This window comes from Neopsephotus bourkii, unplaced genomic scaffold (assembly GCF_033783945.1).
Source record: "Neopsephotus bourkii isolate Nb327-2 ecotype Australia unplaced genomic scaffold, CSIRO-AGI_Nbou_v1 NB_1557, whole genome shotgun sequence".
Lineage (NCBI taxonomy): Eukaryota > Metazoa > Chordata > Aves > Psittaciformes > Psittacidae > Neopsephotus > Neopsephotus bourkii.
This window is the reverse complement of record NW_026902033.1, coordinates 1-26,176: the sequence shown is the minus strand read 5'-3', so window position 1 is coordinate 26,176 and position 26,176 is coordinate 1. Positions and strand designations below refer to the sequence as shown.

At 54.0% G+C, this 26,176-nt stretch overlaps 1 protein-coding gene across 1 annotated transcript; it reads right to left on the bottom strand.

The window, feature by feature from the left end:
- Nucleotides 1-8,052: 8,052 nt before the first annotated feature.
- Nucleotides 8,053-14,572, bottom strand: LOC133221799 (dnaJ homolog subfamily C member 17-like). Its single transcript, XM_061370972.1, has 6 exons — nt 14,514-14,572; nt 14,378-14,470; nt 12,089-12,158; nt 10,831-10,889; nt 8,670-8,757; nt 8,053-8,296 (listed from the first exon to the last, which is right to left on the bottom strand). The coding sequence occupies exons 2-6, from the start codon at nt 14,453-14,455 to the stop codon at nt 8,124-8,126; spliced, it is 468 nt and encodes a 155-aa protein (XP_061226956.1). The 5' UTR covers nt 14,456-14,470; nt 14,514-14,572; the 3' UTR covers nt 8,053-8,123.
- Nucleotides 14,573-26,176: the final 11,604 nt, after the last annotated feature.

Sequence of the window (26,176 nt, the reverse complement as noted above, 5' to 3'; positions counted from 1 at the left end):
CAGCCTGGCCATTAAGAGACCTGAGGAAACCTGTGCAAGCTTTCCTGCCCCTGTGCAGCCTCCCAGCCTTTACTCACGCGGAGCAGCTCTGCTCAGCCCCGTGGGCATCCTGGCCCTGTGCCACGGGTCCAAGTCTCTCCCTCTGCAGAGTGCACATCTCTCCCGGGGAGCCCAGCGCACGATGCTCGGCCAAAGGAACCTTTGCCCCCTGGAGCCTGCATCTGCTTTTGGAGCCCAGAGCCCGGTGATGTCACTGGGGGCATTGTGATGTTGCTGACATCGCCCCTTGGGAGCCCCGGGCACCAGCAGCACTTCCTTCAGGCTGGGCAAGGAGATGAGCTCAGGACACGCTTCTGTCTGCAAAGAAGAGGAATAAAAATGAGCAGAGGGTTCAGCATCACAGGAAAGGAGCCTTCTCCTTGAGACAAGAAGCGGGGCCTCGAGTCCCTTATCCCCAGGCACATCCTTGTCAGAGACTTTATGTAGTCCCGATGCGAGGGAGCACAGCACAATCAATATGATTGATAAAGTGATCTGTTTATTCATCTGAGGTCCAGGGTATATATAGTGTTAAACTGCTACATACACACATTTTTGGAAGATTAGAAGCGAGTGGGAAAATTCTGCTTTCTGTTACATTTGCTACTTTTAGCGTGCTTCTTGCAACTTCACTATCCTGCTCCTACATCCTGCTAACCTTGAGCGAATTACCAAGTCTCTTTGTTTTACAACTTACTAAGACTCTTTGTTTTACTGCACGTAGCTGACCCTTAATAAGCTAAGGATAGGCCTTGCAGCCTGGGTAACTCCAGTACAAGCCTCGGAGTTTGGCTAAGACCAAACAGCTGAGATTGCTTCTTATGTCCATCATTACAGAACTGGTCCCTTAGTCAAGGGAACATGACCTTTGTCTGCTAACCATGCTTCCACAATTCCCCCTTTTTTCTTTTTCCAACATACTTGTTAAAATTCTCATAAGGCTTTGCCGAATACATTGAATAATGCAAGGTAAACAAATCAAAATGAGCAAAAGCAAGATTCATACAGGCAAAAAGTGGCTCAAAATACTGCTTAGCCATGATCCTAGTCCCAGTGATCTTAACCAAGAGGTAAGGTCCCAAGATTCACCTTCTTTTAGTTTGTGCAACTTGTCTTTGAGTTGTTGCAGCTCCTCGTGCATAGAGTTACTATGGTCTGAGAGGTTCATACAACACGCATGGCTCTCTGGAAACAGGGGAGGCCATCCTTCACATCAAGATCTGGCATGGCATGTGTCCCCACCGCTCCACGCCTGCTGGGTGTTGCCTTCGTTGGCGTGGCGACCTGGTTCAGGAACGGCACGGCAACCAACCCCAGGCCACTCGGGCCATCAGCTCACGGACACCAATGTGGTGGATGGCAAATGGCGTTTATTGGCGAGTAACACGGTGTTATATAGCCTGGGTTTACAACGTCACGTCCGTCTGCTTACGACCTAGGCTAGGCCCTATTGGCTACTCGGAGGGGGGTCTTATCTTTCCGTACAGCGCGACATCTTCCAATCGCCAGACCCTAACTACCTGCATTCCCCCCCATGCTTAATTAAATAGGCTAATATAAAAAGTAAAAAAGTAGAAAAGGGTACACATATACATATAAAAAATGTTACAGCATGAGGCACTTCAGGTTAGTGGTTAATGGCTCCGGGTGAGTGGTTAGTGAGGGGTAATTAAGGGGACGGGTTGTAAGTTGGGGCAAGTTGGGATAAGTGGGGTTAATACTGAGTAGATACATTCTTAAAGTAGTTGGTGGCTTTCTACAAACATGATGTTAACCTGTTCTAGCCGGCTCTTCACAAATGACACAAGGCGATTCAATATATAGGGTCCGAAGAGTAATATCAGCACGATCATTCTACTTGCCCTATAGTAACAAACCCCAAAATCAAAATCAGACAAAGGCATCGTGGCTCCCTCCCTTGGGGGCTATTTCGCTGTTGCTCGGGTTCTGCTGGTGTGGAGTTCCTGGGTACGGACGCAATGGTTGGTGACTTGTCGTCCTCTCTTGTCACTGGGGCGTACGAGTTACGAGGGCGTTCGATGATCTAATTCTGTGAACAGAAACTTACAATTTTCATTAGTTTTATTCTGGAGGTCTGGTTTAATGGATTTAAGTGGGCACCACCTAACTGCCATTTTTTCTAACAGCAGCATACCCTCGCCCTGTAAGGGCTAGCCTCCATCGTTGTTCCCATCCCCATCTCCATTCCCGTTTTATATCAAACGGGAGCATATCATCTCCCCCGAAAACACCATCTATGAGAGTGGAGACCATGGCAGAATTAAGCCCTTTATCCACAACTGCCTTAACAATTGCTTGTACATCCTTAGGGTTTATTGGCGAGCGCACCCTCTGTCCTCCGTCTGTCACCCGACTGGGAATGCTAGTTTGACTGCTGGGGCCCAGTTGGCACACGCAATCTTTATTTCCTTCCAGTCCGTGAGAGGGACTTCTTCCCCTCGCTGTTCCTCTTTAGTCCGGAGGGGAATGCTTTGGCTCTTGACTTTGTTTACCTCCGTTTCCTCCTCCTCTGAGTGTGAATCGGTTGCGAGCCACTCGCCCCAGGCAGTGTCTCAGTCAGAGTCGGAAGCCGACTGACCGGTTACCTCAGGTTTCCCGCGGATCGGCGGGGTGTTTGCCCTACAACGGCATTTTTCCAGACGGCCGCTCTGATTGGCTGTCCGCCCCTCGCTCGCGCGCCCCTCCCCCTTTCGGTTCTCCTCATTCTCCTCCCTCCCCCCCCCCCCTTTACGCGCACTGTTGGTTCTAGCACTTCCCCCCTGTTCCCGCCGGGGACATCTTGGCCCCGCCCTCCTTCTCTCCGCTCGGCGCCATTTTGGGGCGCACAGGACGGTGGTCTAATCCCAGTTGCCTCGGATTCCGCTTTCTCCGCGGCGCCCTTGGCCTCCTCCACCAGCCCACCCCAAAAGGATTTTGCTCGTTCCTGCCCCTCCGTAGGCGGGTCGGGATTCAGGGATTGAGGAGGCGTGTGTCCTTCCTCCATATCTTTAGGCTCGGTAGAGCCATCACCGTCTGGGGGGTGCAGAGTTTGTGTAACTGCCCCGACTCCCAATTTCGGGGTGGCCAACAAACAGTTCTTTGCTGCCTTCCAGGTCTCCTGCTCTTGTATGGCCTTCCGCAGGACCTGTACAACTTTTCCCACAACTCGAGGACATCATCTCCTCGAACAACGCTTTAGTGCATTTATCCCACACCTCAGGGTGGAGAATATCCACTGGCTGGTCAGTGACCCCAGTTTGTAAAAGCCTCGCAACTGCGAGAGTAAAATCTCCAGTACAAGCCTCAGAGTTCGGCTAAGACCAAACAGCTGAGATTGCTTCTTACGTCCATCGTTACAGAACTGGTCCCTTAGTCAAGGGAACATGACCTTTGTCTGCTAAGCATGCTTCCACACATCCTGACCTCAGACTCTTTGCAAGGTCTTGCTTGTGGGCCCTTGCTGAGCTGCCTGCTAAGACAAGATCAAGGGGTGATTCCTAAGACGGGCCAGTGTCCATGCAGTGGTTCCGAATGAAGCCATTGGAGACGGGTTTCTTCAGTGCTTGTCCCCAGCAAGACGCGTGCTTGGGGACATGAATGTGCCGCAGGACACAGGAAGTGAAGGAAGATGAAGGGGCTGGAGCATCTGTGCTCCGATGAGGGGCTGAGAGAGCCCCTTCCTCTCCCCCCCTCTCCAGCCCACAGTCACATCCCGCTCAGAGGTCACAGAAAGCGACTGCCGCATTCAGGCTAGAGCGAGGCTTTATTTGCACTCTGGTTGTGTAACCGCGGTCCCTGCCCTTCATCTTCTCAGCCTTGTCCCTGCCAGGGCCACTTTGAAGGCCCCTCCTGGGCGCTTTCTGCCCTGGATTCAGCTGGAGTAGCGGAACTGGCTCCATGCTGTTTGCTGCCACCACCAGTATTGGTCCTGGCTGGGGCTGTGCCACTGCCATGTCCACCTGTCCCTAGGCATCCACACTGGAACTGCCTTGAGGGCCTCCTGTGTCCCTGGGCACGCTGTGATCATGGCAGGATCCCTCTCCAAGATCTAAGTCCTCTTCATGTCCCTCACATCTATCTTCTTGCCCCAGCTCCTGGCCCTCTCCTTAAAGCCCAGACAGGTCTCGGGCTGGATGTGCCTCCTGCTCCAGCTGGGTGGCTTTCTGCCAGGGCTCAGGGAGGTGCTGGGTGCTGGTGTGGCTGCAGTGGGGGCCAGGGGCCACCTGCTGGCATGCAGCCCTGCCCCACCCTGCTCCATCTCCAGGCGTTTCCTTGCAGTGTGTGCCTGGAGTTTGCTGTGCACCCCCTGGCTCAGCTCCGGCCTGGAGATGCGAACAGCCACCGAAGCACTGGGCTGGCTCGTGTCCGCACGGCTGGCCTCCCGCCTGCTTTGGGGAGCGGTGAGGTGGGTCTGACGGCCGACATCTCTCCTTTGCGGGCCTGAAGCTGGTGCTGGTCCTTTTGCCGCTTCCCCTGCCTTGTGGGCTGGCTTGGGAAGGGCTGGCTTGGGAAGGGCTGGCTTGGGAAGGGCTGGCTTGGGAAGGGCTGGCTTGGGAAGGGCTGGCTTGGGAAGGGCTGGGAAGGGCTGGCTTGGGAAGGGCTGGCTTGGGAAGGGCTGGCTTGGGAAGGGCTGGCTGGGCTGAGGATGAGCCCCGAGGCCACGGGAACGGCTCCCGCTGCAGCAGCTGTCCACGCGGGTGAAGGAGGTTCTGAGCGGTGCCGGTCTCTGGGGCTGGTGCTGGGCTGCAGAAGCAGAGGGCACCACCAGGAACGTGCAGGCGCGACTTCAAGCTGTGCTGGCCGGGCAGCTCCTGCCGTCCCTCCATGGGCTGCCCCGTGGCGCTGGCCTGAGCCAGGGTCCGGGCCTCCCATCTGCTGTGCTCCCGAGGGAGCTGCAGGGCCGGAGGCATGAGCAGTGGGGGAGGGCACGGCACCAGCAGATTCAGGGACTCCTCGGTGGGGTTGGGGTCCCCCCACAGCTTCCGGACTTCCTTCTCTTTGATGGGCTTTGCCTGCATCCAGGGCGGCATCCTGCAGTGTGGTAAGGGCCGGCTCTGCCCGGGCCGGATGAGCTTTGGCTGCACACGGCGGCCCTGCCGCTGCACTGCCTGCTCCTGGGAGAGTTGCACCAGCACGGGCAGGGCCCCCAGCTGCACTTCCAGACTTTTCCTGGCCACGTGCATCTTCAGTGCTGAGCCGGCTCCCCGGGCACACAGGGACCCCGGGGAGGAGGCAGAGCCCAGCCGCACGGGGCTCCCTGTGTCCAGGCTCAGGCAGGCATCCGTCGGGCTCTCAGGGCTGCCAGGTCTCGTGGAGAAGCCGGAGCAGCTGCGGCTGTGGCAGGAGAGGCAGCCCCTCTTCCGCAGCGGCTGCAGCCCCCTCCCCGCTGCCTGCCAGGTGCCGTGGTCCTGTGCAGGCACTGAGCCCATCCCCAGCGGCGGTGACAGCGGCACTCGCTGCAGCTCCCAGGCAGCCCCGGTGCAGTGCGGGCAGCCGGGGCAGATCCCACGCTTGCCACGGGCAAAAGAAGGATCAGGGCCTGAGCCATGGAGCTGGGGACACAGGGGCCCCCAGGGGCTGCCTAACTGCACTGGGGTCAGGCTGCCCTGAGGGGCCCTGCTCTGCCCTGTCCTGCCCTGGGGACAGGCCCAGGTACCCCCTGAGTCACAGGGAGGACACACAGGGACCTTTTGTCCCTCCGGTGCTGCCGCTCGCTGCCACCATCTCCAGCATCGCCAGCTCCACTTCTCACCCTGTGGGAACAGAGCAGAGCTCAGGGCCCTGCCAGGGAGGACCCCATCAGCACCCACCCGAGTGACCCCTGGCTCTGAGCAGCCCCTACCTTTGGCCGTCGGGTGATGATGAACAGGATGGTGCCCACAGCCAGGATCAGGATGCTGAGGCAGAGGAGGCAGTTGGGGTCTGTCATTGTCCAGGGCCCAACATGGACGCAGAGCAGGGCAGAGCGGGGTGTGTACATCGCATGGACGCTGCTTCCCTGCTCCCAGTTCCTGCCTGCCTGCTTCGGAGCAGTCAGGCACTGTCCTGCCCTGGGAAGAGCAAAGGTTTGACCAGGAGCGTCACATACAAGAGCAAGAGCTGCAACGGCATTAGCTTTCGCTTTAGGACAAGCCCTGACGTGGTGGGGTGTCGCACAGGGGGGGGTTGCTGCAAGGCCCCCCCCCCAAAGGAGCTGCTCTACAGTTCTGTGCTTCTCCCTTTTCTCCTCCTCTCCCCCTTCCCTTTCTCCTTCCTTCCCCATCAGCCTGGCCATTAAGAGACCTGAGGAAACCTGTGCAAGCTTTCCTGCCCCTGAGCAGCCTCCCAGCCTTTACTCACCTGGAGCAGCTCTGCTCAGCACCATGGGCATCCTGGCCCTGTGCCACGGGTCCAAGTCTCTCCCTCTGCCGAGTGCGCATCTCTCCCCAGGGAGCTCAGCACACAACGCTCGGCCAAAGGAGCCTTCCCCCCTGGAGCCTGCAAGGAGCCTGCGTCTGCTTTTGGAGCCCAGAGCCCGGTGATGTCACTGGGGGGCATTGTGACGCTGCTGACATCGCCCCCTTGGGAGCCCCGGGGGTGCCAGCGCTGTCCCTGGGGAGCTGCCCACGGGGACAGGGCGCGGGGCACCGCTCCCAACCTGCCCCGCCCTCCCCGCCCCTGCGGCCAGGCCGGGAGCCGCTTTCCTGCCCCCCTGTTCCTGCAGGAGAGGTCAGTGCCGGGAGCGGGAGCGCTCGGAGATGCCCCCGGTGCCGCTCGCCTGCCCCGGGATGGGCCCTGGCTCGCTCCAGGCAGCGCGGGCAGCTCCTGAGGCTTCTGTGTCTCAGGCCGGGGCTGCCCCCAGGCAGGGCTGAGCTCCGCATGGCTTTGGGTTGCAGGGAGGTGGCGCACGGGGACCACTTGGACAGGGGCAGCTCTTGCCCTGCCAACAGAGGCAGGGGTCCCGGGCGGCGCCGATGGAGGCGTCTGAGGAGCCGTGGGGCCAGGAGCCCCCCAACGACGGAGTCTGCCCGGGCTCCTGCAGGCACCGCTTCTGCTTGCCCTGCATCCAGGAGTGGGCCCGCAGGACAATAAATCCTCCCATTGCACTGAAATCCTGAGCAGCACTGTAATTACTTTTGAAAAGAGAACTTTCTGAAACCCAGAACTGTATTTTGAGCCTACACAGACACAGGATACTAGAAAAGGCAATTCACTGTAGAACGGTGGGGATGGGCGTGAGGTTTAGGTATGCCAAAGGATGAGGTTCTAGGAGTCTGGAAAACTCTCACCCCCTCCTGCATGAGGAAAACTAACTGCTCTGTCCAAGGCTGGGATGGAGACTGCATACTCAAGGAACAGGAGCGAATCAACTTCCAGAAAGTAAAGCCTCAGCAAGCATAGACTGAACCACACTTTGTTCTCCACACTGAGTCTCTTTTTGGTGATGAGTACTGGGACCTTGCAAGGGAATACCAGAGCAGTAAACCAACAACAACTATTAGTTTTAGCAAACTTCCTGAGTCTGCAACACTGACTGCTTCCACTGAGAGATGAGCAGGACTTCAGGCTCACTCCAGCATAACTGTGGGGCTCCACAGACCACCTGGATTCAATACTCCAGAGTACTTACTGGAAAGGAGCAGCAGCGTGTTGAAGAGCACATCTCTCTCACACCAGATCTGCTCCTGAATGAGCCTCTGCTGCTCCTTGAGCTGCCGGGAGCCTTCTTCACGCAGGCGGATTATCTACAGCAGAGGGGAGACAGCACAGGCACGAGGGCACAGTTCCATGGCTGGTTCTTGCCAGCTAAAGGCTGCCAAAGGGAGCTTTTATCTTACACCCACCTCCTGTGGCAACCCTCCTGCTAGTTCACCTGCTAGAGCTCCAGCACTCATAATCGGACCACTCATGTTCCTCAGCGCCCATCGGCCAGCATATAACCCATTAGCTGTTCTTATTGTCTGCTATGGCAAAAGAGGGTGGACAAAAAAGATAACATCCCAAGTCTGGCACATGCCAGACTGCTATAAGATCTCTTCTCCATGCCCCTTTTGGAGAGTCCATTAATCCAAATGGCTGGAGGTCTGCTACACAGATTTGGTGCATCACATCCCATGGATTTCATTATGAAACCAAAGACTTTCAGCTATTCTTTGTAAAAGCAGCAGAGAAAACTCTTCAGAATTTATCATTCCTTCTTGTTCTAATGATCTCGTTGTCCTGATTTCCTCCTCTTCAGTCTCACAGGCCTGAGCTTCTCGTTCTCTGGCTTCAAGATCTGCAGAGAAAGCAACCAAATTAGAACAATCCAAAGGGAATTTTCACTGACCAGAGGTGGATGCAAAGAAATAAACTTGGCTACACCTACACCAGTTTCAGGGTAGAGCCCTGACGGCTCTGCTACCTCTCCTCTGCCAGTGTATCACAGTATTACAGTCCTCCAACCGCCTGATCCCAGAGCAGAACCATCCCACCTATGGCTGGGGGAGGAGATTTCAGAGGGCTACAGCATTGTACTGGGCACAAGGAGGCCACAGCCATGGCAGACGAGCAGCAGATGAACCCGTGGCCAATTCCAGCAGCAGCAGAAATGCAGACACCAGCTAAGGAAGGCTTCAAGCCAAGAGCAAATGAAGGTTTGATGTCATTACCGAGCTTCACTTTCTTCCTCTTCTCATCAAGTGCCTGTGTCCTCTCTGCAGCCTGTTTCTTGGCCTTTCGCACCTTGTCATATGCCGCCTGTCAAAGAACAACACAACGGTATGAAACTGTGCAAAGTGGGAGGAAGAAACAGAAAGCAGTGAATAAAGGTCACATCAGACATTGAAACACTATAAACAGAGGGAAAGATCTGCTGCTTCCTGCTGACATTGCTCCTGAAAGTGCTGGAAGCTCACACAAATACCCTGGGGACATCAGAAGAGGCCCACGGGTCTCCAAATGGAGCCTGAAGGGGTGAGGGAGTCTGTAAGTAACTGCAAAGCATACTGGAGAGAAGGTCTGCCCCTTCTTCAGAGATGGCAACAATACTTTGGGGTCCCGAACATGCGCAAAGCAGCTTTAGGGGCGCTCGTAACAGATCGGGGTTGGTTTAGAGCAAAGGTTTACAGTTAAAAAGGTCTGTTTTCCATGAAAGATTCATACAAGATGGGCATCAGACTCACATGCATGTGTGAGATCAAAGAGCACCAGAAGTCTTGAGCAGCAGTAGCACACCAACATTCATTGAGCACTACAGAGACCTCAGAACTGGGGGAATCCAGCTATTTCACTGGCACCTGCTTAAACCAGTTAGCAATCTCTTCATCAGCCTACGCAGAACCTGTCTGTACTACCCAAAGCACAGACTGGCACAGTGCTCACATCTTACTTGTAGAGTAGCCGTAGAGGAAAGCACTGCTCTTGCTTTATAGACTACAGAAGCTGGTGTTTTCCCTTCCTGCATGGGAGGGGTTTGCTAAATACCTTCTCCTTTTCAAAATGTAGAAGCCAAAGAGCTCCTGGATGCCAAAAGCTAAATTGCCCCTTGGCAGGGAGATCACAAACCTTGCCAGTGTTTGAACAGAGGAGAGTTACCTCATGTCTTTAAATCTTATAACCTGAAGTTTCAGCATTCCTTCTCTCCTCAGTTTATCTGGATATAGTCACCTGCTCGGTTTTATCTGGTTTTATTCCTCCGCATCACACATTGAGATTACTTGCAGGCCTCAAGCAGTGGGCACTCAACCACTTCCTCACAGCAAGAGAGCCCAAGCTACATCTGGCAGCAAAGCTCTTGCAGCAGAAGGACAGAGACTGTGATTCTGATTCAGCTTTGCTGTTTACAAGTCCCCTTTGTGCCCTCTGGAAAGGCTTTGAGCCTTGGCAATCACAGCGAGATAGTATTTATTTGTCAGACCTTGTCTTCAAGGGAACTGCAGATGCACTGTTGCCATGGGAATGCCATGTGGCCCTGCATCATGTAGTGGTCATCAGATTTTAAATGGGATATGCTCCAGTCTAACACATTATTAAAGACAGTATCTCACCCCTGAGTGAAGGGACAGAGCTACTGCCTGCACATCAAGCCACAAAAAGAACATTTGCCTAAGTTCTTATCTGACATCTACAATATGATCTCATGGAGAACTACAGGGAGGAACAGATGAGACTTGCATTCATGAGGGCACACTGGAGGTGAGCAGGACAGAGAGGCAGAGTTCCCAGTACCTCTCCAGCATACCTGCAGCACCACACAAGCCCAGCACCACTGGGGGGATGGGTGTCATAGAACCAACCAGGTTGGAAAAGAGCTTCAAGCTCATCCAGTCCAACCCCTTACCCCAGCACTGCCAAGGCCACCCCCTAACCCATGGCACCGAGGCCTCGTCTCCACGGGGTGTGAGCACTTGTAGGGCCGGTGCCTGCAGCCCTGCCCTGGGCAGCCTGTTCCAATGCCTGAGCACCCTCTGGGGGCAGGAATTGTTCCTCAGCTCCATCTAACCCTGCCCTGGTGCAGCTTGAGGCCGGTTCCTCTTGTCCCATCCCTTGTTCCTTGGGAGCAGAGCCCAGCCCCTCCTGGCTCCATCCTCCTGTCAGGCAGTTGGAGGCAGCCATCAGGTCCCCCCCGAGCCTTCTCTTCTCCACCTGAACCCTCCAGGTCCCTCAGCCCTTCCCCATCACACTTGGGCTCCAGGCCCTGCACCAGCTCCATTGCCCTGCTCTGGCCCTGCTCCAGCACCTCAAGGTCTCTCTTGTAGTGAGGGGCCCAAAACTGAACGCAGGACTCAAGTTGCAGCCCCACCAGTGCCCAGCACAGGGGAGGATCCTTACCCTCGCTGCTGCATCTGTGAGCACCGCTAAGGCCTGAGACAGCTGCTGGAAGATTTCCGCTGGGGATTAGAAGAAAAAAAGGGTGAGATGCAGAGAACCATGCTAGCGGCCTGGGGGTGAGCCAGGAATGACATTCCCTTCTGGAAGAGACCTGCAGAACAGCAGAAAGAATAACCTTTCCAAACCATGTGTAATGATATATACAGGATCACCTCAATAGACAACATTGGTTGTATAAATCAGTGTGAATTAAGAAACCAAAACTGGGACTATTTCATTGGAACAGAAACCTAGAAAACACGAATTCCACAGAACCCATCTACAGCAGCTTATCACTCAACCTGCAGCCAGCCTGAAAGCCCGGGTTGTAATCAAATCCTCCCTTTCACATCAACAGCTTTGCAGCCTAGCATTCAAGCTTTGCATTTTACAGTAATGTTGACAACCCTCTTCCTGGAAGAGTTGCACGTACAAGCTGGAGGCTTCCACACACACTTCAAATCACTTCTCAACCTTCTACACACCTCAAAGCCCGCAGCTTTCCTCTCACTGCTTCTAGAAGCTTGTTTCTCTCTTGTGAAATTTTAACCTGTATTCCAGCTGTAAGCTTCCAATCTACTGGACTGCAGCCCGTTAAACTGGGAAATGCAAAGTACAGAACCATGCTTATTTTGAGGTGTCCCGATGAACAGCATCCTTCATCCTTACCACGGCTGTTCACTGCCACCTGCAGCTAGGAACTGAGAGAAGCTGCACAAGCCAGATGCTGCTAACAGTTCAGGTATGCTCAGCTCTGCAGAGTCAGGGCCTTGTCTCTAACAGCTAAAAAACACACACTGCCCATAGATATGACTTACCAACTATCATACGTGATTTATAAATTTGCTGTTGAGGTTTTCACTAAGAGGTATGGATTAAAGCAGTGACCAGCCAGTGAACACTGGGGCAGCATGGCCAAAGGTCTGGGCTTCAAGTACCACCTGGGAAGGTTTGGGAGGTGCAAATACAATCGCAGCACTGCCTTAACGCTGATGGTCCCCAGGCAAACATGACTGCATTCAACCCCAAACCCAGAGCTCTCCGGCAGCGACAGAAGAACTCTTAGTCCTGCCTGTGTGTACTTTACATGACAGGTACCCAGGTATTCCCTTACTTAGACACACAGGCAGACCTGAAGCAAAGCAGAGCTGCTTCCAGGAGCGTGCACACGTGAAAACAGACACGAGCTGGTGTTTGTGTCTGCACAGCCCCATCTCACCTGCCCTGGGGTTGTCCGGGTCCTTATCGGGGTGGCACGTCAGGGCCTTCTGCCGGTACGCCTTCTTCACCTGCAAGAGCCAGGGGTGACAGTTACTCATTGCTCTGTGTTGAGAAAAGCAACCTGGGCATAAAAACCAACAACACTACAGAGAGAAAGAAAGACTGTTCAGAGGGTTTCCTTTGTTGGTGGTTTTGCTGCACTGAAAGCACACCTCTCCATGCAAGCAGAAGGCTGTGCTTGAACCAGCACTCATGTGCATGACTTGATGTCCTCCAGCCCTGACCGGAAATAAAGACCTTTGTAGAGTACCGATAGCCCCAAACCCCCTATGTTGGAGGGTAAAGCAGGCTACTGTGACAGCGAGAGACCTCCGAAATGCTGGGTTTTCAACCTCAGTGCAGCGACTTGGCCTTTTTAATCACACTGTACCATGAGGACACGCGCTGGAGCCCAGCACACTCCGTTGGCAGCTGTATCTTGAATGGGTCTCAGCTTCTCAAAGCCAGAAGTTTCACTTGTACGTGCATTGTGCTGCAGCAGTCAAACCTCAGGATCACCCCAGCCACGTCTGGTTCACCGAGGCAGAGGGATACCATGCTCTTTTTTCCGCTGTACCTTTGGGCCACAGCAAGCACCATTCACTGTACAATTGACTTTGGCAAGGTGAGGGATTTTTGACCAAAGACTGCTTAATGCCTTCTACGCTTCAAAGAAACACTGACAGCTTTGAGCTTAGTCACTGTTATCAACCTAAGTCCCCCTTGGCAGTGAGCAAGAAAGGTCGGGAAGAAAAAGCTGCTCCCTTCCATAGCCAAAGCACATTCCTCTGCTAAAACAAGTGGAATTCTCGGTGCCCAGCACCACCCCGTGGACAAAGCTCTTGTAAGGGGAATGTGCACTAAAGCCCTCCAGGCTAATCCCCGCTCCTGCATAAGCAGGACTGCAGTTAAGAGCCAGGTAACTCTCCTGTGCATCAGTCACAACTATTCCAATAACAAAAATATTCCACAGGCCAGCACAGATAAGGCTTCTCTGAACAGTGAGAAGAGAAGGCTGCGTGGAGACCTCATTGCAGCCTTCCAGTATCTGAAGGGGGGGCCTATAGGGATGCTCGGGAGGGACTCTTCATTAGGGACTGCAGTGACAGGACAAGGGGTAACGGGTTCAAACTGAAACAGGGGAAGTTTAGATTGGATCTAAGGAAGAAGTTCTTTCCTGTGAGGGTGCTGAGGCACTGGAATGGGTTGCCCAGGGAGGTTGTGAATGCTCCATCCCTGGCAGTGTTCAAGGCCAGGTTGGACAGAGCCTTGGGTGCCATGGTTTAGTGTGAGGTGTCCCTGCCCATGGCAGGGGGGGGTTGGAACTGGATGATCTTAAGGACCTTTCCAACCCAAACTGCTCTATGGCTCTATGAAATGACATCGGCAGCCTTGCTTCCCCTTGCTGCTCTCTTTTGGCCATGCAGCTCTGCATACAAAGGGTTTTGAGGCTGATCCAAGCACTTTCCATCAAAGATTAACACTCAAAATTACACCCATCACTCCCTAAAGGTCCTTTCCCTCCCCTCAGTGACCAGCTCAGCAGCAAAGCTGAGGTCACCCCAGGTCTTCCATCTCCTTCAGGCCTGGGCATCTCATGTGGCTTGGTCCCTTGTTTTGGGCTTCATCCCCATGGCATTTCCAGGCAGCCTCAGGTTAGGCCCAGGCTGTAGCTCCCAGCCTGGCTGCTACTGCTCTTTACTGCTGCAGAAAGATAAAAATACATACAAATGAAGCCTAAGGAAGAAAACTCCAAGACCTCCTTTCAAGCTGTTTCGTTACCAGTAGTTTTACTTCCCTTCAGGCGTCCCTTTCCCAGCTCAGTTGCCCGAATCTTGCATTTCCCGTGTTTCCCTTTAATTTAATCGGTGAAGCAAGCGGAAAGGGGTAATTCCAAACCTACAAGGCCAACACCATGGATTACGGGAACCGGCAGTACCCAGAGCAGCCTCTAACAACCGGCACCGGGGTCAACACGGGAGCTTCCGTCCCGAGCGCACCCGAGCAGGCAAACACAGCCCGAGCCCAGCACTGCAGCTCTCCCCAACCGAACCCTTCATCCTCCGAAGCCAGGCCTCGCTCCACGGGACTGAGACAGGATAAACGGGAGGGTAAAGGGAGAGCAGCAAAGCCGCCGCCACTAAAACCGGCTTCCCCGCTGAGCACAGCCCCGGCTCCCAACTGGGGGGCACCGAACGGAGGCCCCGGGCCGAGACCGCCTGTGGCGGCACCCGGCCGCTGCTCTGACCTCCTTCTCCGACGCCTTCTCGCCGACCCCGAGCAGTCCATACAGGTCCAGCTGCAGCAGGTCCTTACCGACCGCCATCGCGGCGCTCCCCGCCTGCTGCGGGGCCGGGCCCGCACCGCCGGCCGAGAAACGGAACCTCCCCTGACCACAGCACCCGCTGCAGCGGCGGCACCGCGACTACATATACCAGGATGCACCGCGACTACATATACCAGGATGCACCGCGACTACATACACCAGGATGCACCGCGACTACATACACCAGGATGCACCGCGACTACATACACCAGGATGCACCGCGACTACATATACCAGGATGCACCGCGCCCCCGCTGCCGCCGCCGCGGTGCTTGCTGGGGATGTAGTTTCCTCGGGGCGGCTGCCAGCGAGAGGGAGCGGCCGAGGGACTACAGCTCCCGTCGAGCTTTGCGCCGCGGGAAGGAGGGCAGGCGGAGCGCGGTGTTGTCGGGGCTGCGGCGGTGCGAAGGGAACGGGAGCTCCGAAGCGGACCCTGGCGATGCGCTGGCCCCGGGGAGGGGCGGGTGTCCCCCGGGCAACGTGTCCTGGGGCAGGTCGCTGGTGCTGTGAGCCCCACTGCGGTCCCTTCCGAGCCATCCCGAACTAGGGTCCTCCGGGGAAAGCGCTCATCCTTGCTGACTGATGGCTTTCAGACGGCTGGTGATGGATGGGAACCTACCCGAGAGCTGATCCCCGCTCGTGACAGTGGGACACATAGCAGTATGGGTTTGACAGAGTGTATTTGGTAATATCTGTGTGCATTGTGACTATCTGTTGGAAAGAGGCAGGAAAACAGGAGGGTGCTGCTGTTCTGTGACCGTCACATCGACCATTCACACCTGGCCAGCGCTGTCAGCATGGACCGCAGTGACCACAAGGAACTGCACGGCCACACGAGTGAACACTGGCAGAGCTGCCATAAAGCCCGTTGTGTTTCTAAGGGTACAAAAGCAGGAGCCTCTTGCAGCCGAATCCAAATCTCACCTCCGGATGGGTGCACTGTGTAGGAATCTTCCCAGTTCTCTGAGACTCCTGGCATCAGCTGGGGACTCGGGTGACATCACGGGTGACATCACAGGTGACATCATAGGTGACACAGAGACTCTGGTGGCATCACAGGTGGCACAGGGGCTCTGGTGACATCATGGGTGACATCACAGGTGGCACAGGGGCTCTGGTGACATCACGGGGCTCCAGGGACGCGGGGGCAGGGTGGGCAATGGGAAAGGCAGGAGGGGGAGCTGAGGCTCTGTGCTCTTGTGCTGGGGTATTTAGACCTCCGGCTTTGTGTCATAGGGGGAGCGCGAGGGAGACTCCTCTGCACAGCCCTTCCTCCCCAGAGCCCTGCACGGGGCAGAGGCTGCACCATAACGGCACCAGCAGCACTTCCTTCAGGCTGGGCAAGGAGATGAGCTCAGGACACGCTTCTGTCTGCAAAGCAGAGGAATAAACATGAGCAGAGGGTTCAGCATCACAGGAAAGGAGCCTTCTCCTTGAGACAAGAAGCGGGGCCTCGAGTCCCTTATCCCCAGGCACACCCTGACCTCGGACTCTTTGCAAGGTCTTGGTTGTTGGCCCTTGCTGAGCTGCCTGCTAAGACAAGATCAAGGGGTGATTCCTAAGACGGGCCAGTGTCCATGCAGTGGTTCCAAATGAAGCCATTGGAGACGGGTTTCTTCAGTGCTTGTCCCCAGCAAGACGCGTGCTTGGGGACATGAATGTGCCGCAGGACACAGGAAGTGAAGAAAGATGAAGGGGCTGGAGCATCTGTGCTCCGATGAGGGGCTGAGAGAGCCCCTTCCTCTCCCCCCCTCTCCAGCCCACAGTCACATCCCGCTCAGAGGTCACAGAAAGCGACTGCCGCATTCAGGCTAGAGCGAGGCTTTATTTGCACTCTGGTTGTGTAACCGCGGTCCCTGTCCTTCATCTTCTCAGCCTTGTCCCTGCCAGGGCCACTTTGAAGGCCCCTCCTGGGCGCTTTCTGCCCTGGATTCAGCTGGAGTAGCGGAACTGGCTCCATGCTGTTTGCTGCCACCACCAGTATTGGTCCTGGCTGGGGCTGTGCCACTGCCATGTCCACCTGTCCCTAGGCATCCACACTGGAACCGCCTTGAGGGCCTCCTGTGTCCCTGGGTACCCTGCGATGGGGGCGAGGGGCCGGCTGCTGGCCTGCAGCCCTGCCCCACCTGGCTTCTTCCCGGGCACGGGGTGCAACTGCAGGGGCACGGCCCTGGGCAGCGGGCGGGAGGCGAGGGGTGCCCGGTGCTGCTGGGGTGCGACCGGAGCTGTCTGGCACCACGCTTTGAGGCCGGCGCCGTGGCCACGAGTCCCGTTCCAAAGGTGTTTGGGCAGGGACCGGTGCATGGCCATGGAGCCCTGCACAGCTGCCGGGGGCCGGAGCTGCTCCATCTCCAGGCGTTTCCTTGCAGTGTGTGCCTGGAGTTTGCTGTGCACCCCCTGGCTCAGCTCCGGCCTGGAGATGCGAACAGCCACCGAAGCACTGGGCTGGCTCGTGTCCGCACGGCTGGCCTCCCGCCTGCTTTGGGGAGCGGTGAGGTGGGTCTGACGGCCGACATCTCTCCTTTGCGGGCCTGAAGCTGGTGCTGGTCCTTTTGCCGCTTCCCCTGCCTTGTGGGCTGGCTTGGGAAGGGCTGGCTTGGGAAGGGCTGGCTTGGGAAGGGCTGGCTTGGGAAGGGCTGGCTTGGGAAGGGCTGGCTTGGGAAGGGCTGGCTTGGGAAGGGCTGGCTTGGGAAGGGCTGGCTTGGGAAGGGCTGGCTTGGGAAGGGCTGGCTGGGCTGAGGATGAGCCCCGAGGCCACGGGAACGGCTCCCGCTGCAGCAGCTGTCCACGCGGGTGAAGGAGGTTCTGAGCGGTGCCGGTCTCTGGGGCTGGTGCTGGGCTGCAGAAGCAGAGGGCACCACCAGGAACGTGCAGGCGCGACTTCAAGCTGTGCTGGCCGGGCAGCTCCTGCCGTCCCTCCATGGGCTGCCCCGTGGCGCTGGCCTGAGCCAGGGTCCGGGCCTCCCATCTGCTGTGCTCCCGAGGGAGCTGCAGGGCCGGAGGCATGAGCAGTGGGGGAGGGCACGGCACCAGCAGATTCAGGGACTCCTCGGTGGGGTTGGGGTCCCCCCACAGCTTCCGGACTTCCTTCTCTTGGATGGTGTCCGCGATGGCGTCTGCCTTTGCCTGCATCCAGGGCGGCATCCTGCGGCGTGGTAAGGGCCGGCTCTGCCCGGGCCGGATGAGCTTTGGCAGGACACGGCGGCCCTGCCGCTGCACTGCCTGCTCCTGGGAGAGTTGCACCAGCACGGGCAGGGCCCCCAGCTGCACTTCCAGCCTTTTCCTGGCCACGTGCATCTTCAGTGCTGAGCTGGCTCCCTGGGCACACAGGGACCCCGGGGAGGAGGCAGAGCCCAGCCGCACGGGGCTCCCTGTGTCCAGGCTCAGGCAGGCATCCGTCGGGCTCTCAGGGCTGCCAGGTCTCGTGGAGAAGCCGGAGGAGCTGCGGCTGTGGCAGGAGAGGCAGCCCCACTTCCACAGCGCCCGCAGCCCCCTCCCCGCTGCCTGCCAGGTGCCGTGGTCCTGTGCAGGCACTGAGCCCATCCCCAGCGGCGGTGACAGCGGCACTCGCTGCAGCTCCCAGGCAGCCCCGGTGCAGTGCGCGCAGCCGGGGCAGATCCCACGCTTGCCACGGGCAAAAAAGAGAGAGAGAGAGAGACAGTTGTCACCCTGTGGGAACAGAGCAGAGCACAGGGCCCTGCCAGGGAGGACCCCATCAGCACCCACCCGAGTGACCCCTGGCTCTGAGCAGCCCCTACCTTTGGCTGTCGGGTGATGATGAACAGGATGGTGCCCACAGCCAGGATCAGGATGCTGAGGCAGAGGAGGGAGTCGGGGTCTGTCATTGTGCAGGCCCCGAGAGGGACGCAGAGCAGGGCGCAGCGGGGTGTGTACATCGCAGGGACGCTGCTTCCCTGCTCCCAGTTCCTGCCTGCCTGCTTCGGAGCAGTCAGGCACTGTCCTGCCCTGGGAAGAGCAAAGGTTTGACCAGGAGCGTCACATACAAGAGCAAGAGCTGCAACGGCATTAGCTTTCGCTTTAGGACAAGCCCTGACGTGGTGGGGTGTCGCACAGGGGGGTTGCTGCAAGGCCCCCCCAAAGGAGCTGCTCTACAGTTCTGTGCTTCTCCCTTTTCTCCTCCTCTCCCCCTTCCCTTTCTCCTTCCTTCCCCATCAGCCTGGCCATTAAGAGACCTGAGGAAACCTGTGCAAGCTTTCCTGCCCCTGTGCAGCCTCCCAGCCTTTACTCACGCGGAGCAGCTCTGCTCAGCCCCGTGGGCATCCTGGCCCTGTGCCACGGGTCCAAGGCTCTCCCTCTGCAGAGTGCGCATCTCTCCCCAGGGAGCTCAGCACACAACGCTCGGCCAAAGGAGCCTTCCCCCCTGGAGCCTGCAAGGAGCCTGCGTCTGCTTTTGGAGCCCAGAGCCCGGTGATGTCACTGGGGGCATTGTGACGCTGCTGACATCGCCCCTTGGGAGCCCCGGGGTGCCAGCGCTGTCCCTGGGGAGCTGCCCACGGGGACAGGGCGCGGGGCACCGCTCCCAACCTGCCCCGCCCTCCCCGCCCCTGCGGCCAGGCCGGGAGCCGCTTTCCTGCCCCCTGTTCCTGCAGGAGAGGTCAGTGCCGGGAGCGGGAGCGCTCGGAGATGCCCCCGGTGCCGCTCGCCTGCCCCGGGATGGGCCCTGGCTCGCTCCAGGCAGCGCGGGCAGCTCCTGAGGCTTCTGTGTCTCAGGCCGGGGCTGCCCCCAGGCAGGGCTGAGCTCCGCATGGCTTTGGGTTGCAGGGAGGTGGCGCACGGGGACCACTTGGACAGGGGCAGCTCTTGCCCTGCCAACAGAGGCAGGGGTCCCGGGTGGCACCGATGGAGGCGTCTGAGGAGCCGAGGGGCCAGGAGCCCCGCAACGATGGAGTCTGCCCGGGCTCCTGCAGGCACTGCTTCTGCTTGCCCTGCATCCAGGAGTGGGCCCGCAGCAGAGCCGTGTGCCCAAGGTGCCAGTGCTCCCTTAACCACATCTTCCCCATGCGGGACGGCCGCATCCATGAGGGCCATGAAGAGGGCAGGGGGAGACCCTTGCGCCGCCGGTCGGACGGGAGGCGGCCGTGCGCCTCCGGCCCCTGGAACGTCGGCTCTTCCAGAGGAGCCCGTGCCCGTGCTCACAGCCGGGGCTCAGAGAGGAGCAGGAGCAGGAGCAGGAGCAGGAGCAGGAGCAGGAGCAGGTCCCGGCGGTGGCACCGCAACAACCGCCGATGGTCACGGCGGGGCTGGAGATCGCCGCGGAACAGGAGGCGGTTTTGGAGCAGGGCCTGGGGCATTGACCACAGTGCGGGCCGAGCTCTGTCACCTGAGCGTGCCGTCCTGGGCCAGTCGAGGAGGAGAAGCCGGCGGCAGGCTGGGCTGTGGTGCAGGCGCCGCAGGCACAGGGGCCAAGCCCGGTGGCAGAGGAGGAGGGACCGGTACGAGCAGCAGGCTCCGCACCCCTCGCTGGACCCCCCGGTTCCCCCCAGGAGAGGAGAGCGCCGGCAGCGGAGAGGCCCCTCCAGGAACCGGAGGCGGTCCCGGCAGGGCCAGCGCAGCCGTGCCCGGCGCGGGACCCTGTGACCCCAACAGCCGCTGCTGGAGCCGGCTGCATCCTGCCGGGATTCGGTGATGTCCAAGGATGGAGCCTCCGCATCCCCTCTGAAGAGCCCTTTCCAGCGCTTGACTCCTCTCCAGATAAGTTCTCTATTACAGTTGGCAAGAGGTTCCTGTGGTCAGTCTGTGCCTTCTCATATGTCTCAGAAGCCGTCATGGCTACGTTAACATCTCCAGGCATGCCTTGGGTTGCCTCATCAAGCCTTGTCATCTTCCTCTGGGCGATCCCCCTGGCCCCATCCTGTACCTCCATGGACCAGACAAGGAGCTGAGGGGCTTCCCACATCCCAACCTTCACTCTGTACCTCTCCGTTCTTTGGCCTTCCACAGCTGGATCAACGCTATTCATCTCCTGCCTTCACTTCAGTTATTTTCAGGGGAAAATGGCCTGGGAGGACCTGGTACAACCCTTAATTGCATTTTCCAGCAGCCCCAGCTTGGTAGAGCAGCATTTGTACACCGGTCCAAGGTGCTGATACAGTTCATCACTGGGGCTGGATGTGCCCAAGCCCAGCAGCACATCTTGCTCTCCACTTCAGTCCCAGCTACCACATCTTGCTCTCCACTTCAGTCCCAGCTACCACCTTGATTCGGAGAAAACTCCAGGAACAAACTTGCCAACACAGTTTTCAAGCTGACAAGCAGGTATTCTTTATTGCGGCGCCGGGAGACACGGGGATAACTCCTCCTAACGTGTGTCCCTGTATTGCTATACAAGCCACCCTTATATAGTCCCTGGGCATACATACATATTCATGAGGCTATGTATGGATTACATCATTTTCCAGAGAGTTCCCCACATGCGTACAGAATTGTGGTGGTGGTCTCTGAGGGTCGGTTACTTCTTCCAACGATCTTCATCACTTCTGGCAGCCTTTGAAGCACGCGCAGTAGATGCTCATACCAGTTTAATGGGTTCGTTAGCACCAGAGACATAATAATCCTCCCATCCTCCTACTTATCAGTTAGTTTAACTGTAGCCCATCCTGGACACCTGCGGTTCCCAGATACCCCTTATCCCCGTGTCCTGTTTTTCTAGGCTTTTTCTTAAAGCTATGTCAACTATAACGATTTATCTTGTGAGAATTCTCAGGATGTTCTCTAGCTGCACTCTCTCTCTATATTTTTCTCTCTGTATCCTGCACCTCGGTAATTTTCCATTGCTACTGTTACAAAGCCATCAAACTTCACATTACTTAAAGTTACTTCTAAAGATTTCTATATCCCATCTTGTAATTTTGTGCCCCCCACCCCCCTTGCCTCAACTTCCCCCCTTTTTCTATCCTTTTGCAAATTCTTTTGCAACTCTCTTTTCTTTTCTATATATTGCCATTACCATCACCATCAAAAGTCTTTTTTAAATAGTTTCCCGTTTCTACTTGGTGCTTAATTTCATTCCTTTTCCAGTCTTCATAATTTATCATAGATCGTTTACAACACCAGAGGGAACATTGTATCATACCACAAATAACCAATATTAAAACAATTAACACCAGTATTCCTGGAACTAGTTGCCTCAACCAGGAGAGATCGGGTAACCATGAAGTGAACTTTTTCCATATTTCTTCAAAACCCCAGGAGGTGCCATCCGTGGCCATTTCATGAAATATCTTTGTTTCCAAATTTCCTCCAGATCTCTTTCAATTCTGCCACTTTAGTCTATATAGGAACAACAGCTTTCATTGATTATGGAACAAACCCCTTCTTGTGATTCCAATAACATGTCTAGAGCCATTCAGTTTTGTAATACTACTTTAGACAGGCTGGTTATCTCTTGTTGTTCTGCCTGGATTATATAATGCTTTTGCTTTTCATTTCCTCTGTAGTTGCTGAGATATTTACAATTGCCTTCTCTAATTCATTTACTCCCAAAGATGGAATTAGCCCTCTTACAAAACTATGAAATGCGGTGTGCCGTTCAATAATAGGGTTAAACCCTCATTTAATCCATTTAGCAAAACTTCTAATCCAGGTCCCAGAAGGATACCTGTTGATAATATATACAGCACCTAAGGTGCATGCCCCCTTCCAGTTGGGGGGTAGAGTCTTATAAGCATTTTTTCCACATAACCAATACCATCCTTTCCCTTTAGGAACGAGCCACCATTGAACTATAATACCATCTATAGTAATAGTATGATTGCAATTTGAATGGTGACCTACATCTGTGGCATTTAACCAAGCAAAATTTCTTACCCTGGTTTCTGATGTAATACATCTTTCTGCACAGGTATAATATTTATTACCTATATTAGGATTTATTCCAAATTTTAAACTTTCCTTCGAATACAGATTACTAGTGTTCACCCACAAATTTGTCCATGAGACAGTGTTAGGAATTGGAACTCCAATTAATGGGAGATCCAGGCTTTCTCCTGATTTAGGCAACTGTGCACACACCCAACAGTCACTACGATTAAAACATTAGTAACAATCTGCACTAATTTCAGGTATAAGTTCTGGTCCCAAGCTTGTGCGCCAGTTATCATGAGTCCAAATTACGACCGATGCAATTTCATACGTAAGGGTCCTGAAGGTTCGATCCGCCATGTCTTCTCTGGCTCTGGTGCTTGCTTTATTCTTGAATAATGTATCCAAGCAGGCTGTTCCTTTATCTTCACTGCTGTACAGGTGATCAATAATATCTGGTACGGTCCGCTCCACTTCTCCTCTAGAGGATCTCCTGAAAAATTCTTAACATAAACCCAGTCTCCAGATCTGAAAGGGTGAATTGGATAATCCAAACCTCTGGCTCTTGTCCCTATTATTCTCTTATTTATCTCCTCCAATTGGTTTCCCAGATTGATCAGGAACTGTCGGAGATAGCCTTCTCCCACTTCCTGAAGGCTCTCTCCTTTAAACTGGGACTGATCCGGTCTTCCATACAAAATCTCAAATGGGCTAACCTCTTCTTTTGACCAGGGTTTAGTTCAAATTCTTAACAGAGCCAGTGGTAATGCCTGGTACCAATATAAATTCGTTTCCTGACATATTTTACTAATCTGTTCTTTAATCAGATGGTTCATCTTTTCTACTTGCCCGCTGGCCTGAGGCCTGTATGGAACATGGAGTTGCCAATAAGTTTCTAATTTTTTGCTAATTTCTTGTTATAATTCTGCACTAAAGTGCGAGCCTTGGTCAGAAGAAGTTGCCTCTGGTACCCCAAAATGAGCTTATTATCTCGTTAAATAATATTTTAATCACTTGTTTTGCATTATTTATTCTATAAGGGAATGCTTCTGGCCAGCCTGAAAAAGTATTCGTTAACACCAATAAATATCAATAACCCCCTTTTTTTTTTTTTGGTAATTCAGAAAAACCTATTTGCCACTGCTGTCCGGATAACTTCCTCTCCCAGTTGTCCCAGTTTGGTTTCTATTTTCAGTTTTAGGATTATTCTTAAGACATAGCTGACATTATTTTGTCACTAATTGAACTGTAGTGTATAGATTTGTTTGTCTAAATATTTATGCAAATAGTTGCTACCCCAATGAGTTTTATTATGTTCTTCCTGAGCTAACATCCAGAGCTGGTTATAGGGGATTACAATTCGCCCATCAGGTATTTGAGCCCAACCCTCTTTATTTTCCTGTCCCTTTAAATCCTCAATCAAATTTCTATCCTCTTTTGAATATCTAGGTTTAGATTTTTCAATTGTTGGTTGCCATCAGGGATTAAGGACATGATTTGAAATTGTTCAGCTGCTCGTTTGCCTTCAAAATCGGCCAAATTATTTCCAATTTCCTGATCAGAGTGACCTTGTTGATGTCCTTTACAGCACGTAACAGCTACTTCTTCAGGTAGCTGAACAGCTTCCAGTAACTGTAGAATTTCTGTAGCATGCTTAATCTGTTTCCCTTGTGTGTTCAGAGGTCCACATTCTCTCCAGGTAGCACCGTGTGCATGGACCACACCAAATGCGTATTTAGAATCAGTCCAAATATTTCTCCTTTTATCTTTAGCCAGTTCCAGGGCTCTTATTAATGCTATTATTCCTGACTTCTGGGCAGAGGTGTTCGCAGGTAAAGGTTTAGCTTCTATTACCTGTGAAGTGGTGGTGACAGCATATCCTGCCTTTCCTTTACCATTTTTATGAAGCTACTACCATCAGTAAACCAAGAATCAGCATCTTCCAAAGGTTTTTCTGTCAAGTCTGGTCGGCTCGAATATACAGTCTCTATGGTGGTCAAGCAGTTGTGGGTTAGTGATTCTGTCGATTGCTCCTGCAAAAGGATCCTGGATTCACAACATTAGTGACCACAATTTCTGTATCATCCTGTTCTACAGTGGTGGCCTGGTATTTCAAAAAACATCAAGGAGATAACCAGTGGGCTCCTTTCTGCCCCAGGACTGCTGATACCACATGGGACACTAGTACAGCAGTCTTTTGTCCCAAGGTGAATTTGCGAGCCTCTTCAATATTCATGACGACTGCTGCCACAGCCCTTAGGCATCCGGGCCATCCTTTGCTCGCTTCATCCACCTGGTTTGAAAAATAGGCCACTGCCCTTCTGCAGGGTCCTAGTTTCTGAGCAAGGACCCCCAAAGCTGTTCCCTGTTCTTCACAGGAATATAGCCAAAAGGATTTAGTCACCTCCAGGAGTCACAGAGCTGCAGTTCTCATTAGCTCTGGTTTTAAATTTCTAAAACCCCCCTCTGCTGTATCAGTCCATTCTAAAGAGGGAGAGTTTCCTTTCACCAGTTCATACAGTGGTCTTACCAGAACACCAGAATCATGGATCCAATGTCTGCACCATCCAGTCATTCCCAGGGATGTCCGGAGCTCTTTGATGGTCGACGGTCATGGAGTCTTGCAAATGGCTTCTTTTCTAGCAGTTCCAAGTTCTCTCTGTCCTCCTGTTATTTCATATCCTAGGTAGGAAACTCGGGTTTGGGTTAGTTGGGCCTTGTCTGGATACCCGATAACCATTCAGTCCCAGAAAATTGAACAATTCCACTGTCCACTGGATACATTCTTCCTTGGTTTCTGTAGCAGTTAACAGGTCACGCACGTGTTGTAACAGAGTCCCCTTTGAGGAGGTGGCTTCCATGATTCTAGTTCTCATGCTAGCTGATTTCCAAAAGTTGCCGGACTGTTTTTTTTAACCCTTTAGGTAATACTGTCCAAGTTAATTGAGTTTCCCTTCCTGTGTCAGGATTTTCCCATTCAAAAGCAAATAACTTTGGCTTTCTTTGGCTAATGGTAAGCAAAAGAAAGTGCCCTTTAAATCCAGGATGGCAAACCATTTCTGATTGTTATTCAATTTAGTCAATCAGTCGTATGAATTAACTACCACTGGATGAATATCCTCTGCAATTCTGTTCATTGCCCTGAGATCGTGAACCAATCTGCAACTTTTCCCATCATATTTCTTTACCGTCCAGATAGGAGTATTATATTCCGATTCACATTCAATTAATAATCTATATTTTAATATTTATCAATTTTTTTTTTATTCCCTTTGATTTTCTAATTTTAAGGGATACTGTTTTATTCTAATTGGGTAGGCCCCCCTTTTTATTTCCACTTTAACAGGCAGAGCATTTTTCACCTTACCTGGAACTTCAGATGCCCATACTCCCACATATACCTGATTAAGTGTGTCTTCTATTTCAGGGAGGTCCTCCTTTTTGCTTTTCTGTTGAATTAAAGATAAACTCAAACCTGCAATTAATTGATTGTTTTTAACTCTGAATTCCATTTTGCTTTCTTTAAATGTTGCTTCTTGCCCTAATAAAGATTTTAGAGAATTTGGCATGCATAAAAATTTATGCATTCCTATTTGTTTTTCCAATCTGTACTTTAAAAGTTTCAGAAAGAATGCCTCTCTTTTTTTTTTCCTTTTTCTTGGTGGCCAGTAGCTCCCACATCTGTAATGAATTCTTTTCTCTCTGATTTAACACCAAATAAATTGCTGCTGTATCCATTAAAATTCCACTTCATTTCCTCTAGTCCCTAGTTTTAATGTAACCAGTGGATCAGCTAGGGTACATTCCCCAGGTCCCCGTCAGTTTAGTTCCAGTTCAGTCACCGGAGCCACCCCATGGCACTGCCCCCTTAAAACAACATTAATTGGAACACTGTATTAT